The sequence below is a fragment of the Poecilia reticulata genome, linkage group LG5, assembly GCF_000633615.1.
Source record: "Poecilia reticulata strain Guanapo linkage group LG5, Guppy_female_1.0+MT, whole genome shotgun sequence".
In the NCBI taxonomy this organism is placed as follows: Eukaryota; Metazoa; Chordata; class Actinopteri; order Cyprinodontiformes; family Poeciliidae; genus Poecilia; species Poecilia reticulata.
The window spans coordinates 21,525,982-21,543,526 of NC_024335.1; the positions used below are offsets into that span (position 1 = coordinate 21,525,982).

Genomic DNA, 17,545 nt, shown 5'->3' on the forward strand with positions numbered 1-17,545 from the left:
TTGTTTTCGGCTTGGTCCTGACCCTGTTGACAACACTCATCGGTGTGGACGGGGTAACTGTGTGAAGAAACCTCAACTTTTAAGTTAGAGGAAACACAGATAGGAAAGGAATTTAAAAGTTATTTAATTTTATACAGTATAAAGACTGAGGCTCATTTAGAGTCTAAATGAGCCTCACAAATCACAAATTCTCAATATGTGATTTTCTTCCCCAGTTGAGTGAAGAAACCTTAAATTGAAGGTTTAAGGTTGAAGTTTCTCAGAGTGTGCTCATGACACTGCAGTGAAGGATTCATTTATTTCATATGTCTTTAACAGTCGTACCAATGAGTGTAAAATCTACCAGATCTATCTGGTTGACCTTATCATCGCATGTGGTAAAAGACCCAAGAGTGGCCAGCCAGAAGGTTAATGAGGAAATACCTTAAAATGAAACTGAAAACATACAAAAGAAGAGTCGAGCCTTTAATGAAATCCAACTATGGGTAATATAGAGTGTGATCCAAAGCACAGACCTCAACAGGAGACTGCTTGTATGGCCTGGGAAAAACTAAGCAACACAGGAATGACTCAGAATGTAAATACCAAAAACACCAGAATACAAAAACTACAAAGAACTGACTGAAATAGAAACCACAACACAAGACAGCCAAACTAAACCAAAGTTCTTTCATTGTAAAAGGCCAAATCGTCCCTGACTTGACTGTTTTCAGCTTTTGTTCTCTGTTGGTTAATCTGTCCCAAGCTGGAAACAGGAAAAGTAGAAGGAAAATTGGTGACCAGCAGTTTTCCCAAGGCGGACCCTTCGTTACGGCTCGTGTCATCTGGACGGGGCGGTCTTTGCTGGCTCTAAGGTCGATAAGGTTCTGTTCATGGGGCTCAGTCATTTTCAGCACAAAGTCACACATGTAGCTATTTAGATATGAATGGATACAGTTTTCAGTATGCTTGTGTTCACATTTGTGAACTTGGATGGTTTAGCAGGAATTTATCTAATTGAGTTATAAATGTTTGAATATCTCTCTTTGTATTATTCCCGTATTTTAACGGGGAACTTTTGCATCAATTTATAGGTAGGTAGTATAATTTTTATTTTGGCATTTGAAGCAACACAATTTACATTTTAGTCAAACTGCTTGATTACTTTTAGCTTATAAGCTGCCAACAGACAAGCAGCATTTTCGTGAACACAGTTTACTACTTTTGGGGCTTCCAGACCTTCTTAGATTGGGTTTCCAAGTTGGTTGTGGTTTAGATGCCAAACAAAGCAGTCCAATTTTTTTTATGTTTATGAACACAATAAGGGTATCACAGATGACAAACTGCACTGTGGCAAAGCTGCGTTTAGCATAGATTAACCCAGTCTAAATTTTGGCATTTCATATTTGAAATAAGAGCTGATCTATATTTGTCTAGATGGCAAAAGAGGAAGTGAGATAGTTCTTTACCACACTGCCAAAACCAGAAGTAAACTTCGCCATTATGTTGGATCAGGAGCTGTTAAAAAGATAGTAGCACACAAATAGGTAAAATTTTGTACTTAAATATCCAATGTTACAAAAACTGTAAAATAAATCTTGAGATAGAAAATGCATTGGAGCCGTACGTTTAATTGTACAGCTATATTTCTGAATCTCAATGATGCCGACATTTCTGGTGCATTGTGGGAGCATCTGCATCCACGCAGATCAATATTTAAAGAACGAGGAAGAAGACAGACTCGTCATTATCAAATATGAAGCTACAGTGCGGATAAACAAACACAGATGTCAGGAGGAAGGGGGTCAGATTTGACGGCGCTTAAGGATTACACTTGTGTGTTTGTGTCTGGCGGGTCCTCACACAAAGGGATTTTTTTTCTGCAAATATGTGTTTGCAAAAGGATCAGAGACGGATGCGATGCTGTACGTTTAAAAATGGAAGCAAGTAATACCTTTAAATACTAAGAGTAGGGAGAAAAAAGGAGTGTGTGAAGCGTGGCATGTCTGTGTATACAATTCACACACGGGAGAACATGAATAATAACTCCAAATCAGCTGTGATAGGATCAGACTAGTTAAACCTCCCCCCAAAGACCCTCTAAGCTGCTTTCAGGTCCTTCTTAGACCGCTTAGATTCAGTAGCGTCGGTGTTAGTAGCCCTGCTCCTTATGTTAAAGCTATCTAACCCCACAACCTCTCCATCCTGAACCAGACTTGCAGTAAGTATAATAACCCCCCCTCAACTCCCCATCTCTATCTGCAGCCATGCAGACATCCTCTTTAACCTGAGAGACACTGCTAATCTGTCCCACACCCACTGTCTCAAAGGAACAGAAAAACAACCACCCGCATCCCCCGCATCTTGTAATTCCCATCTCAGCCCATTCAGTGATTGCACACAGCGATGTTTCAAGTTACTTCAAATGAAGACGGATCTTTGAGCTTCATGGGAGACTGGAGAAAAAGAGATGCATTTAGGAATGCAGACAAGACATGCTGCGTCTTGTACGAGGGAGACAAAGTTCCCCCGGTTTCCCATCTTCCAACTGATTATCGACCACTGCCGCAGTTGAAGTTAACGCAGCCTCCACAAATGGATCTTTACTAAGTGCAGGTCGGAGCTCCCTTCCTCTCCTCGCCTGCACTCATGCACATCCCTGAAGACGTGCCTTTCTCCTCGCCCTGCATCTCACTGTCGATGCAAGGTCAGTCAGGAGGTATAAACCCCTGCATGTTTTTTTGTTTTTTTTTCTGCGAAGCAGAAACAAGCCAGACCGGTTCATCAGAATGACACACAACACCAGAGTCAGCAATCATGTTGGGACAACACACACGGCTCTTGGCATCAGCACTGCACAGGAAGATTGGATGCTAATGATTGCTTATGGTACAAGTGCATTACAGCCTCTGTGTGACCTGTCTCACTTACACTGGACCATAGTGGAAAAAAATACATGTGTACCTGTTCCCTCACCTATGGTCACAGCATATGCATCATGTTCAAACCAACATATGTTAAAAATCATGCATCAAGTCACTTTAAGCAGACAACAGGAAATTGGCCCAAAATCTAAAAAAGGAAGCAAGAAATTAATTTGAGAATAGACAAGAAACTAGGGGTGCATTCACACCAGTCCTGTTTAGTCCGCTTTAATTGAACTCTAGCTCGTTTGTCCGGAAAGTTTGATTCGTGACAATGCCCAATCAAACTCTGATGCGGACCAAATAAGAAGTGAAATATGCTTGGACAACATGCATGTACAAATAAATGTGTATAGGTTGTCTTTAAATGAAGAAAATTGATGGAATGGTGAATTATTTGGACAATACGGATCTAGTGTTTCAAAATGGTTCTGGTTCTGATTGGCCACTACTGGATCAGTATGAACATTTTCTGGCTCCGCCACTACAAGGGCAGCTTGGGATCCACCAGAAATAGTAGGAGTGTCGATGGAAACAGGAACGTCTGGGTGTACCTCCTGGACCTGTAACCTCTTTGACCCGACCTCTAATAAGCAGAAGACAAATAGCTGGACTGGTTGATTTCCAAAGGGACTTCATAATCTCATAGGTGACACTTTTTCAGCTGAAGAAAAAGCTGAAACGACGAGGAGGCCGTCTTCCCTATTGAGGGGATTTCTTTCCCCCCGAAAACAAAAGTAAAAATATGAAGTAAAATGTTGTTCTTGGCCCAGTCTGTAAAAAAATGAAATAAATGTCAGTAGTTCCTGTAAGTGAGTCAGAAATTCCAACTTAACTTCTCTATTTGACAGGGGGGGGTTAACTATGAAATTTCCACTGAAGTGAAAAGGGAAAACCCCCCTCTTCTCCCAACAAACGACAAACGCCAACAAACTAACACACATTCACTTAACAAGCTACACAAGAAGAACAGCCTTCTCCCTGACTCCATCCCCACTTCTTCTATTTCACATTCTTTCACTTTTATTTTGCACTTCGCCCACATGCATGTCGTCATACCGTGACCGACTGAATGCCTCCCGGATCACCTGCTGTGGCTTCTCCCGTTCGTTCATCGCACTCTCTCTCTAGAGTACAATGTAGAAAGTCTTCATACCGTCACACCACTGCAAGCAAGCAATGTGAAGACTGTCGCTGAGTTGTGCAACACTCACGTTTCAGGGTTGAACTGATACCAACGGAGGCAGAATGGGTTAGATGCCTGATGCGTTTTGGTCGGGTTGTTCCGTCGGCTGCGATAGGAATACGAGTGTAACCGTTAGATGTGGAGGTGACGCCAGTGTAAATATGGATGAGGGAAAGCCAAAGACAGGAAAAGGAGTCTCTCTTTTCCTTTCCCCCCTGTCAGCTTCCTTTCCTTCTGTCTCCCTGCTCTGACCTTCAAATGTCATGAGTGGAGCATCCTCTTATGTGAACTCTTCCCTCTGGTCGACACATCCCCGCCTGTCAGCGAGGCGGTCGCGTTTTTTCCTTCTCCCTCTTTATCTGCCAATCCAGTCGCTGTCATTCACACATACTTATATCTGTCCTCCTGTCCCAGTGCAGGCACCTTCAGCTATCAGTGTATTCCTTATATGTGTATATTATACCATATATTGTCACATCTTTCTTCTTTGTTCCTCGCCAAAGCTAAATAGTTGAAATACAACTCTTTACAACTCTTTTGTCTTTATCTGAAGTTTATATCTTGGGTTAAAAAACCTCATTTAAGTTGGATTTTAACCAAAGAGATCTTTGTTTTCAGTGCAAGTCACCAAGTTATGCTGCTATTATGTTCTTCCTAGTGGAAAAGGTCACTGATGTTGGCAGAGAAAGGGGGGAAAAAAAAGGGCTTATCTTATTTTTTCAGGAATTTATTTGTTTTAATATTCATCAGATGGCTGAAATATGAGTTCTTTGTGATGTTCTATCCAGGCAACTAATTTGTTGGTACTCAGCTGGCCAAAATGTACAATTTCTTAGTGGGTTTTTTTAATAAATTTTAGATTTTCTTGACTAAATATCTTATTCAAGGCTGTGAAATGGTATTTTCCACCTTGTAGATTTCTTTTGTTTCTGTTTTTCTGTCCTGCTTCAATGTTTCAGATCACAAACAAACAAATGTTAACATCAAAGACAACTTGGATAAATACAAAATAAAGTTTCAACTGAAGATTTCATTTGTTTAAGGAAAATTGATATCCAAACCAACAGTCTTATTGTAAAAAAAAAAAAAAAAAATTCCTTCCGTCTAGTTAAATCATGAATTACCTGTGATGAGCTTTATTTATTTATTTATTTATTTATTTATTTATTTATTTATTTATTTATTTATTTATTCACCACACCCAGGACTGGAATAACTCAATATGACTCATTAGGCAACAAAAAAAATGGCTAAATGATCTAAAAAAGCAACAAAGCATCTGTCATAATGAAGAGGGTAACAAGGCTGCTGTAAAACAGCTGAAACACTGAGTGCCTTTAAATCTCGACTTAAAACCCACATGTTTAGTGTTGTTTATGGAACATAAACAACAATTGGGATTTGAATCCCAACCACGGGTCAAGCGCTAAGGAGAAAAGGGGGTTAGAGCGGGTTTAGAGTCCCCACTGCATTTTTTTTTTTTCCTGCCCATTTAAATGGCAGAACTTCGACTCGGCAGAAAATTTTATGCATTTGATTGTTTATTCAATGTTGCATGACTCTGTGTTTTTGTGTTTAACGATGTAAAGCACTTTGAAATGCCTTGCTGCTGAAATGTGCTATACAAATAAAATGTGATTGATTTGATTGAAGGCCATTTGCGCTTGGACACATTGCTGTAGTGAAGCCATGCATTTTTCTATATCAGTTTACTGACCATTGGTTAAAGACATTAAGCTCACAAACACAAACCTGCCTAGAAGCATGTTTATCCATTTAAACAGGCTGAAAAGCTTGAAGACACCTTTGGCGATTAGGGTTAAATATGAGGTTAATGCAAGGATTATAATTTTTAATCTGTACCAAACCTATTCTGCTTTAGCATGTTTATGAAAAAAAAACAGCAAAACATAATTTACTTCTGCTATTGTATCTTTTTTTTTAACTCTTTCACATTCTGTTAGTTATACAGAGTTACTTGCTTTTGATTAAATTACATTTCTGAAGAAAAAGGCCATTTCAATAAATGATAAGAGGAAGCAACAAAGTGTTTCTGAGGACTATCTGACTCCTGTTTCCCCCTTGAGGAGGGCTGTGCTTGCCAGGGTAATTTTATGGTCTCTGTTTTTTTATTTATTTTATTTTTTTTCTGCCGTTGTGTCATTGAGGAGAAGTGAGATCTGAGGCTGGGAAAAACCTCTGACCACAAGAAAGTCTTGGGAGACATAAGCAGGCAGACCCACACATGTGGAGCTCGCCTAAAGGCGGAGAACAACAGGCAGCTATTTTAAGAGGTTTTTGTGAAAGTAGCCTGATCCGTGTGTTTTTTTTTTTTTTCTTTCTTTCTTTACCAGAATCAGATGAGAGTTGAATATTGCATATCAGGGAAACCGCTTTATACTTTATCACTTAAAAGCTTTAAGAGTCAGTTCATTGCCGTAGTACATTAGAGTCATTTAACGCAGCTCTATGTTATGTCTTATAAATCCATTAGGAGTTTTTCAATGGACCTGCATCAGAAGAGACTTGTAGGAGATGTTCACTTACAAAATTGACTCAACATTAACATTTATTACGTAAGTAATATTGTTACTTATTTGGCTTTCTTTATAATCTGTGTGCAGGCATCTGGGGTCAAACCTCTTTTTGCACCTAAGCACATCTTATCATTTAAGGTTTGGGTCTCCATAAGGCGAGACTGCAGATTGTATATGTGAGTCTGGCTCCAACCACTAGATGGAGCCATTTCCTCTTTATGAAGAATCACGTTTTAATTCTGGCCTACTTTCCTCATCTTGCACCGCTGCTAGTGGGACTCCTCTGGGGGAGCATTAATTATGTTATTTTATCAGTCCTGCCCGCTGATTGGTCACCGCATGCACTGATGTGTGTTTTTCTGTCCCATCAGACTGCAGCTACACCTGTCATCTGGAGTGTGAGAGACAGGTCCAGCTCGACTGCAACCAGAGGGACAGAGAGACGGAAGACAGCCCAGGTCCCAAAGGCCGCTCTTCCTCCTCCTCCTCCTCCGCAGCTCCTCGGTGCAAGGTGATATAATCTGGATTGGGTTAGAAGAGCGAGGTGAACATGACTCAGTTCTTTATAGTTAATAGGGTTGCCTTTGCGTCATCATTCCAAACCTCCACTGTTACGTAATCGTCCTCCGCTCCAACAATAGGCTATCCAGGATCACTTCAGGATTTATGTATGTGCTCAGATACCCTTTTTCGCTCACAGAATGTTCCCAGAACCGGACGCTACATTAAATCAACATCTGCCTACCACCTCCTCTGTTACTGACTCTCCAGTTCCCCAACTTTTGTTGGTTTTTTTCCTTCTTTTTTTAGCCTCCCCATCTCCTTCTCTCCAGCAGCAGGGGTTCACTTTATCGAATCAGTTCTGGCCCATGATGGCCTCACTTCCTCTCTTCCTGTCAGAAGGAGGAAACCAATTAGGTTAATCACTGTTTCTCCCAAGGGACATCAGTCACGGCAAAGCTGCATTATCCCAACATGTTTTCTTTGATCTCTGACGAAGCCCCCCCCACCCCGTCACAGAACGACTTTAGTGTGAATGTTGGTCAACATTTTCCTTTAATCTCAAATCATTTCTAATAGTCAAGATGTAATTATGTCAGATTAATCTTGAAATAATCAGCCGTGAAAGGAGTTGTGGTTAATTATGTAAATCTGTTCTATATCCATTATGAGTTAATGTTACAGTGGACTGTAGGATCAATGTTGGTGTAATCTGCATTTTGCTGGCAGAGATGAGCCTATTAAGATTACTACATTTTTAAGGGTCTAGATCACACTGCTTAGGGTTCATACAGATGCAAAAAAAAACAAAAAACATCTAATTGGCTTTTAGAATTTTCTAGGTTTCCATTTGAGTGGAAAAAATTAAACCCAGAATTAAAGAGGGTTTGCCTTAGAGACTTTTGTCCTTCTTTTATCTTCTAAAGGACAAAATGCTAATAAATAGTATTTTGTAATAAACAGATTTAGATTAATTTGACATATTTTACCCGGATCTGACAAATCTCACGCTGATTTTTATCCCTTTACTCATCAGTATTTTAGTTTAAATTTAATACGGTCCATTTTACTGCCAGGGCCTGAATTTATGGAGCCCCCAAGGAAAATGGGGGATTTTTTTTCTTTTGCATTATTTTTGCAAAAAGTATTGCATTCCTTTGCAATAAATTTGAGAAAATGGGGGTTTTAGATGCCGGGGTGGACACGCAGACAATCACTGAAGCTCTGATTCAGGAGAACTTCTGTTTTAGAGATGTCAGTGTCTTTGTCGTGGAGAGAAGCAAAGCTGAACAGATGAAACTGGAAAACGCAACAATCTTGAAAACTAATGATCTCAATAATTTTAGACATTCTGTAAGTGTAGCATAATTTAGTCATATTTGACAAACCCATAGTTTTTATGTAGCTGATTTGGACCCCACGCCAAGGAAAACACTGAAGATGCTCCCTAAAGTAAAAATGTATGTAATTTGAAATGTGTTTCAAAGAATCTTTTTCTAGGGGAAATTTTTTTGGTTTGACCAGTTCAAGTAGTTTGGATTTTAATCTGCAGACAGTCAAATGAAATAGTTCTTTAGTTCAGTAGCTAAAGGAAGCTACAAAGCAGATGCAAACTTTACTAACATCACATCTAAAAGGTGCATAGCAATTAGCCAGTCAACGTATTCTCATCATCCACACAAATCATTCGTAATCAGAGTGTTTTTTCCATATATCAACTCAGCAACTCAAAAACTGTTCAAGTAGCAGCTCCATACATATTGGTACAAGCTAACAAGCTAAAAGACCTTAGTGTCACATCTAAGGCCCATATCACCAGCGCACACTTCACCAGATAAAATCACATGCTGACAGAAAACTAATGGTGCTTTGTGGTACACACATCCCTTTGACGAGATACGCTGTGACATTTTAATATCGTGAGATCTCATGGCCCAAGATCAATACCTGGAGAACATATGGGACTAAAGGTGACGTCACACGAACTGCATGTTTCTAGAAATTAATAAAAGCGTGGAGACTGACCGGGGAAGCCATCAACAACAACAACAGCAACCATACCAGAGGAGGTTTTTCATGAGAATATCAATGTCTGCAGATAGCAATCACAATCTAATTCTGCCCAAACCTGACGTGTATTTCTAGTGGCTGGGATGCTAAAACTTCCAAAGAGTTACGGGCACAATATGATGAAGAAAAATTAAGAATAAGGACAATAAAATGGGGGTTTTTCATAATTACTATCCATATCACATTATTAAACCACACTATTGTAATTCCTTTTTTTCTGATTTTGTGCAGCCCTTGTCTGGACTAAGGAGTAGTGGTGCAACTTTTTAGTTATAGTGCTGGATATAATGATGTTAATAGATGTGTGTTTCTCTTTAAGTTCCTCTGTCATTTATGGCAGTGCACACCTCCCATAAAATGTTGTTAGCTGAATTTTGGAAGCAAATGAACAACAAGCTCGTCGTAATAAGCTATGCCTAAAAGAAGCAAAACAAGGGCAATCTCTGTTTTGCACATATTTGTGAGACTGAGGTTTGTCTCTGTGCACACTGTGGTTTGGCGCAAAATATCGCAGCAGTGCTGCAGACCTGAGAAAAGACGAGTGTTTATTTCCTGCTGTCCCCCTTTTTTCGTTTGCTCTGTTTTATCGCTGTAGCTGTGTGTCTGGTGGCTTTTTTTCGCCAGCCCTTTGTTACATTGTGTATGTCTCAGCAAAAATTGATCCCCGCGCGCCCCGACGTGCCCAGATGCTGCTGTGGTTGCAATCACAATTCAATGCACTGACCACGTTTTATTGATCGGAGATGCGTGCGTGTGTGTGCGTGTGTGTGTGTGTGTGTGTGTGGGTGGGCGTGTGCGTGCGTGTGTGTGTGTAGTTTTTGCATCCCCCTTCTTGCTGTCTTCCCCTTTAGCGTTTATAGAGGAACAAATCTGCATCAGGTTCCCTTTGAGCAGAGCCGAAGCTTACGGACAGATGCCGACTGAAATGGTGAATCAGTTCTACCGTAACAGAAACCAGTTCTGCATTGGTGAAGATTCAAAAGGAGCTTTACCGAAACTCGTTCAGATGGAATCAATATCATGGTTGAGGGGGGCGGGGGAGGCTTTGGCTCTTTTCTGACATGGGAGGTCACCAGCAGAGAGAAAAGGCAGATCATGTGTTCAGTGAAAGGTCAAAGGTGACCGGAGTCGCCTTTACTGGGTAAATGATCAATATTTTATTCCTCTTAATCGACACAAACCCATCTCTTCAGCAGAAAATCAGCAGACGTAAGACAGAAAGATTGGGGACCTCTTCGCTTTTAAAGGTGCATTTCAATAAATTACAACGTAACTGAAAAATCCATTTATGCCAGTAATTCTTTTAAACAAGAGGACCTTATGCAGGCTCTTATGTAGGTTAGTTTCACAAAGGGTGACACAACTGAAACATTTTTATCTGTTTTTTTCAGATGGTTATGGCTTACAGCTAATGATTTCAAAATGAAATGATACATTTAAGTAAATGTATCTTTTACTAATCAGAAAAATCTGTAATCGGTTATCTAGATCTTTTGCTCATTTTGTGCACCTTTTTTTCTACCTTGCTTTTTCCTTCCACTCAACTTTCCACAAACATGCTTAAAGACAACACTGTGAGCAACTAGCCTCAGTAGTAGTAGTTCCTCATTATTGCCTAGACATAACCATGACATAACATTTCTCTATTAAAAATGATGACTGATCCAATTGAGCTGTCGGTTTTCTCTGTATATAACGTGATTTTCACTTTCCCCGTTGAACTACAGAAACAATTTCACTCTTTAATGACACTCTAGTCTACCGGGACACACCTGGCTGGGGGTCTTGCTGGTTTTCGAGTCAACCGTTAACATGCATTGACAGAATTTCAGCAATCTAGCAGCCATCTTTCCCGGCCCTGCTACTTCCTGTCTCTGCCGTTCGAACATAGGGCGCACACAAGAGCAGCGAGGCTTCATATCTCCAGCTTATCACAACGTTTTTTTCTTTCTGTTTACTCATGTCTCTCCCCCGTCCACCCCCCACCTCTCTGCTGCTTTCGTCGTCTTCTGCGAGAGGAAGTGGCCGTGCTCTGCAGGGTGCAGTTGCCTGCAGGAAGAGAGACGGAGGGGGAGAGAGAAAGAGAGAGAGAGGGAGAGTGGAGGGAGAAGGGGGAGGGCGCTCTCCGCCTGATAACACGCTCAAACCACAGATGGTTGAGGGAGGCTGCGAGAGACCGAGGGAGGGAAACGATCGCAAAGAGAGGAGGATTGAGAAAGAGAGGCTCTTGTGTGGGAGGAATCAGTCCAAAGCGATGGAGAGAGGAGGAGAGCGTCTCGTCTTCTCCGCGGAGATCTCTTCTGCTACTTTGGGAGTGGATGGGGATCACTGAGCTCCTCCTTTACTCCGCAGCCAGAACTTGACCCCAGCTGCCGTTTGCCCCCGTCGCCAGTGCGACGCAGAGCCCGGTCTTGAAACAGGATGTGGTTTTGCCTGCATGCCTTCATTAGACTGCCGGCTTAGCAGGTGCCGTCAGGTGAGCGGGGTTAAACTTGACACCAGGCTGTAAGCCGACTCTGAACCGGCGTGGACATGAAGGAGTCCCGGCCTGCTGCGTGAGAGAACGTCAGCCGCCGACAGCCAGGTGCTCTGCAACCCGTTTTGCCACAGCAAGCACCAGAGCTTTCTCGAACACAGGCTCGTGAGGAGGAAGTGACACGTCTGTGTTCATTCTTGTATTTCCTGGTCCCGTTCTCCGGCGGAGCTTCACGGTGCCGGATCCGAGCCGAGCTCAGCTGCCCCCAGCCTGTCGCCGGCCTCCGTTTGAACTGGAGCAGAGCGGCTCTGACCTCTCCCGGGTGAGCGAGGGACAGTTGGACGCTTTCAGACTCTTGACTGCGACTGAGAGTCCCTTCAGCCGCCACGCTCCAAGACAACCCGACGCCCTCCTCAAGCCGCCCGCCGCCCCGGTGTCCTGGAAGACCTCTCCATGACCGTCAGCACGGTGCTGACCCCCTCCATGACCAGCAGTAACAGCATGAGCAGCGGGTACTGCAGCCTGGACGACGAAAGCGAGGACTTCACTTTCTTCACCGCCAAGACCTCGTTCTTCCGCAAGCCCAAGCATGCACCGAAGGTACAGATCTGCATCGTTGTCTCCGAGATGGATTAAGATGTTGATTAAAAAAAAGAGGTGGAGGGGAGACTCTTTGATAGATAAGAAGAACGGTTTGATTCAGTGTGTCTGAGAACAACAAAATAAAAAGCAAACTGTCATTTATATGAAAAAAAAAGCAGCCTGAAAGCAGAAGTCTGGAGAGGAAGTGGTGTTGTTATTCAAGCAGGCCTCTAGGTGTGTGTGAGAACAGGAGGGAGTTACTTTCACACATCTGCACTGTTTGTCTATGATCTACCTTTAAAAAACCCATTTCAACTCCTTCCTCTGTCACCTGAGGCGCTCAGAGTTGAAACTGAACTCCTGCTTCTGCTGCTGCTGCTGCTTCTTCTCCTTCTCCAGTCTCCTCAGCCCAGCCGGCCGGCGGAGAAAAAGTATTTGCAGAAATGCTAATGATCTGAGCCAGCCGCCGTAATGGCTTCCTCTCCACTGCGAGTGGGAGAGGTTTCTGTAGAAACGCCGCCGATGCCCGTGCGTCGGGTTTACGCCGTCGTTTGTGTGTGTGCAAGGTGCAGATCACTTTACCGGTACTTTGCGGTTGCCATGGCAACTCTCAGGTTTTTGTCAGCTCCGTTTGCATGTTCTGAGAAATTTCACTCTGCTTTGCACTCGGTCACTTCACACAGAGCTGTTTGATGGAGCAGCAGACATGCGGCGCTGCTCGCCCTCTAGAGTTCTGTGCATGTTCGTGAGTGTGTGTGTGTGTGTGTGTGTGTGTGTGTGTGTACAGGGGTGGGATGCTCGGCGGGTGACTGTCACTGAGGCACGGCGACATGGACGGCTGCATTAATGAGCGGCTCCTCGGGCTGCCTCACGCTGACCTTGTCCTGGCCTCTCTTTGCTTGTCTGAAGGTTTATTCTCTGAATAATTCACCAGCTGCGCAGAGTTAGGGTTGCTGCCACGCTGACACAGACGCAGGGGTTTTAAGGTGTCAGCTCTGTCAGACCTGTTAACACAGATCCACAGACAAACAGTGTGGCATTAATTGTAATAAAACTGAACTCCTGGGTGCGAGGATATGGAAGGGAGCGACTGCACACGTTCAATCAGGAACTGATTGCGTTCTGCTTTTTTTTTTTTTTTTTTTTTTTTTTACCTGTATTTGAAGATGAAAAAGAGGGACAAACAGATCCGAGTGGCGTACTGTGGATACACACAGCATCCTTTTATTTTTAGTCGTAAATCGCTAAATTTGTGTCAGTGGGTTGTTTTTTTTTTCTTCTTTTTTTTCTTTTTTTAGTTGCATCCGCACCGTCACATCCACACAGAGATGGCAGATGCTCATCTCAGTCCTTTATGAATTATTTCCACAGCTCGTCGTTTTTCCTTCAGATCAGCCAGTCTGCGTTTATGCATGTATGTGCCAGTGTAGGTGGGTGTGCAGCTGCTGAACGTGGGATACGCGCATGCAAATCGAGGGCTTATATCTCTGCAGCTTAGATGCATATTTGCATGAAAACTTTGGCGACATTCACACAATTCACTGCAGTAACTGTAATCTTTATGTAGCTGAATTTCATCCAATATAATTTAATTAGAAAGCATTTGGTTACATGATCCATTGATTGCAAAACTTTTCACATTCCTTTACAATTACGTACCCTAAATATAAGACCCATTTGTATTCAGCCCCCTTTACTCTGATACCCCTAATTAAAACCTAATGTCACCAAATAACCTTAAAGAGTCACCTAATTATTGAAGGCAATCTGTGGGTAATTGAATCTGACTATAAATACATCTGTACTCTATAAGAAGTCTCTACACCTGTCACGGCAAACAATTAATCAATTAATTGCATGATAAATTAAAATCTAAAATGTTTTTAAAGATACATCATAATCCATTATACTTATGCGTTCTGTTGTATGAGGCTTTTATTCCCACTTTATTTAGTGGTTTTGGTTGTCAAGTTTTATTTTGGATATTTAAGATATTGCTTCCAGTTCCAGTGCAAAGTGTTCTTCACAGAATTAAAGCTCATTGGTCTTCAAGAGAGTAAACTTGAATTTATTGTGCCATTATCAACATATTACTTGAAAATGGCCTCCAAACAACAACAACAACAACAACAACAACAACGCTGAAATCGACACCATTTTAAAAATGACATTAAAAATGCAGTATGTCATTGAAAATATTTAAGCATAATTATGTTTGTTTCTGCTGAAGGATATGTTGAATGGTGTTTGAGGGTTCATATTACAAAGAGTGAAATTTACCCATAGTACTATATTTCTATGTTTTTTAAGGATGTGAAGAAAAAGCATTTCCTTATTCAGTAATCAGTAGTACTATATGTAAAAACTATCAGACTGAATTTCCAGGAAAACAACACAGCCAGTGTTCTCTGAAGGAATAGAAACAGGATTTTGCATCTTCTAACACATTTACATACACACTCACACACACACACACACACACACGTGAGAAAGCCTGAAAGCTGTGAAACTAAATCTGCATGTGTTCGTGCAAACGCTCTCTGCCGGCACCCTACGTTTACTGTACACAAGCACAGGCAATCTATTCTCACACGGAAACACAGATGGTGTGATTTGGCATTGACTGTCACAGGTTAAGGAGCAGCTGGTCAGATTAAGGAAACATGGAGCATGCTGCAACTCTGACATTTCAAGCTGTCCTGACCTCTCTTGTCTCATGTCAGCAGCGCAAGACAGACCAACGATTACTCATTTCACCCTCAGGTTCTGCATGGCATATATGAGTGCTTGTGTGTCTGTGTATGTGTGTGTCGCGCTTACATGGCCGTCAAAGACATCCTACACATTTGATTTCACCCGACACCTGCCACACTAACACTGATGGATTAGATAACATGGCATCTGTCTGCTCTCTGTCACCTGCAGTGTTATTATCTTCACCGGACAGGGACTGAACATCCAGCTAACAGATGCTGGACTCTCAGCAATTAGGCTGGGCTTTTGTAGACTTAGTCGGGAATCACCTGTGTCGTCAGCTGTCATGCCTTGCTCTGAGTTGAAAGGGATGGAAAATTTTCCAAATGCATGCTCACAACTAAAGAAAAACAACTCTCCGTGTTCTACAAGAGATTGAAAACACAAGCTGAAACTACTGTAAAAGCGTTCATTGTACTTCTTTTATAGTTTGTCTCCACAAACTTAAAGATTGTATTTTTTTGTTTTTGTTTTTTTTTAGATTAAATGTGATACATGAACTCAAAGTATTCCACAACATGATACTGCCACCACCATGTTTCACCATGGTGATGGTGTGTTCTGGGTTTGAAACGGTAGATTTTAGTGCCATCTGACCAGAACCCTTAGTTGAACGTTTGCGTGTCACTTACAAGCCATTCCAGATCCAGGCGTTGACAGACGTTCACACCTGAGCTGTGGATCTCTGCAGCTCCCCCCGGGTTACCGCGAACCTTTAACTCCCCAACTCGATAAGGTGACTCCCTCCAGGAGGAATCAGTTGCACTGAATTATTTTGTCAGTGTCAGTTTAAAACGGGTTGTGTGCTAACGTATGGCCCACTTCTTAGATTTTTATTTGCAAAAACGATCATCTTCACTGCTATAAACTCCTTTGTGCTGATTTTAAAATCCCAATAAAACACACTGTACTTTACAGCGATAGTGTGATAAAATATGAAGATTATAAATAGTTTTTCAAGCCAATGTAAAAACAGATAACATTCTGTGTGTGCCTGTTACTTGAACGGAAAAGTACGTCCTGAACATGAAGAACATGAAGCCCTGAAAACACATGACCTCCTAGTTATTACCGCAGATGATTTTTCATCTTTCTGACTCTCGGTCAGCAGCTCCGAAGCGACCCGGGCAAACCGGGTTGCTTTGTGGGACTCCGAAGCTACACCCACACCGTCCTGCTCCATTGTGCTCCCATCACTCTCACTGGTATGCAGAAAGGGAGGGCAGGGCACGGCCTCCGTTACATTTAGAAACTCTCATACAAACGCAGGAATTCCTGCAAGGCTCCTTTCACTCTGCTGCTTTCGACTGTGAGGAATTCTGGAAGAAGTCCGACTCCTACATACAATAACCCTCAGATTATTTTCCCAACCCTGGAGCACTCGGCGCTTGCTCAACATTTATGCCGCTTTATTGTGTTTTGTTTTGTTTGTTTTTTTTTTTATGCTAGAGAACAGGTCAGTAAACTCAATAGGTTATGGGCCTGTAAAGATAAAGACAAAAGGTCAGAGGTGGAGCATTTCTACAGTATGTCTCCTGTTTTATTGATTATTTGTTTAAAGTTTTGGTTTTATCATATTGCAAAAGGGGAAAAGTTAAGCAGGCATGAATACATTTGCAAGCTACTTAACTCTAATAACATGGTTAATATATTAAGTTTGGATATTTTGCTGGGAAGTCAAGCAAAGTGGAAGGAAAAATTGCACATGGGAGACAGAAATTTAAGTCCAAGAATCATTGCAAAATATTTGAAGCTCAGTCAGGTTAGATGTACAACATCTGTAAGAAAAAACAAATTTTTTTTTTTTTTGCTGAGCTTGTTTGGCTCCATCAATTCTTTTCTGAAGAAAAGCATTTCCATTCCCGCAGCACGATGCTGCCGCCACCACAGGTCACCATGGGGATGATGTATTTTATAAAACAGGAAAACACGCAGCTTGCAACATCGTTGAATGTTGCAGTGACAAGGTGCCGTGCAACCATCAGATAAAATAGACTTTCAGTGTTTGCTGATGGCGGCTTCACTGCAGACATGGAGGCCAGATACTGAGTAATTTATGCAGAAAACTAGAAAAAAATTAATTTATTTCTTTCCCAACAGAGTTTTATTGTTGCTATTTTTGGTCATGAAATTAATTACTAGCAAAACATCCTGATGGCTCCCAAAGTAACATCAAATCCATTCCCAGCATACAAGTCTTGCATGATGCATTCAACTGAGCCGAAAATTATTCACACACTGGGATGTTGTAGATGCGCTGATCTGACTTTTACTGTCTGATAGAGATTTCTTGTTTTTTCTGATCACCGGTCAAGAAAATGTCTGATTTTATTAGCTACCCTGAATATCCAAGCGGTTCTTTGCTGAAGCAGCTCAAACTTGTGTCACCATGGTGATAACTTTCAGCCACACAGAGCGCGTTACGTGAAGTCCAAATAAGTCTATTTCATGTCCCCAGGAAAAAACATTCATAAGATATAAAGAGTGTGTGTGCTGCACAGAGTAACGTTTGCCATTTCACCAAGTTGCGATTGAA

General features: G+C 41.8%; 1 protein-coding gene across 1 annotated transcript in view; it reads left to right on the forward strand.

Annotated features, from left to right (window-relative positions):
- Window positions 1-17,545, forward strand: part of rassf5 (Ras association domain family member 5) — a 33,459-nt gene that overhangs the window by 11,278 nt on the left and 4,636 nt on the right. Inside the window, exon 2 of the mRNA XM_008409249.2 lies at window positions 6,998-7,137. Within this exon, the coding sequence (XP_008407471.1) occupies window positions 6,998-7,137 (140 nt within the window). The remainder of the gene's footprint in view (window positions 1-6,997; window positions 7,138-17,545) is intronic.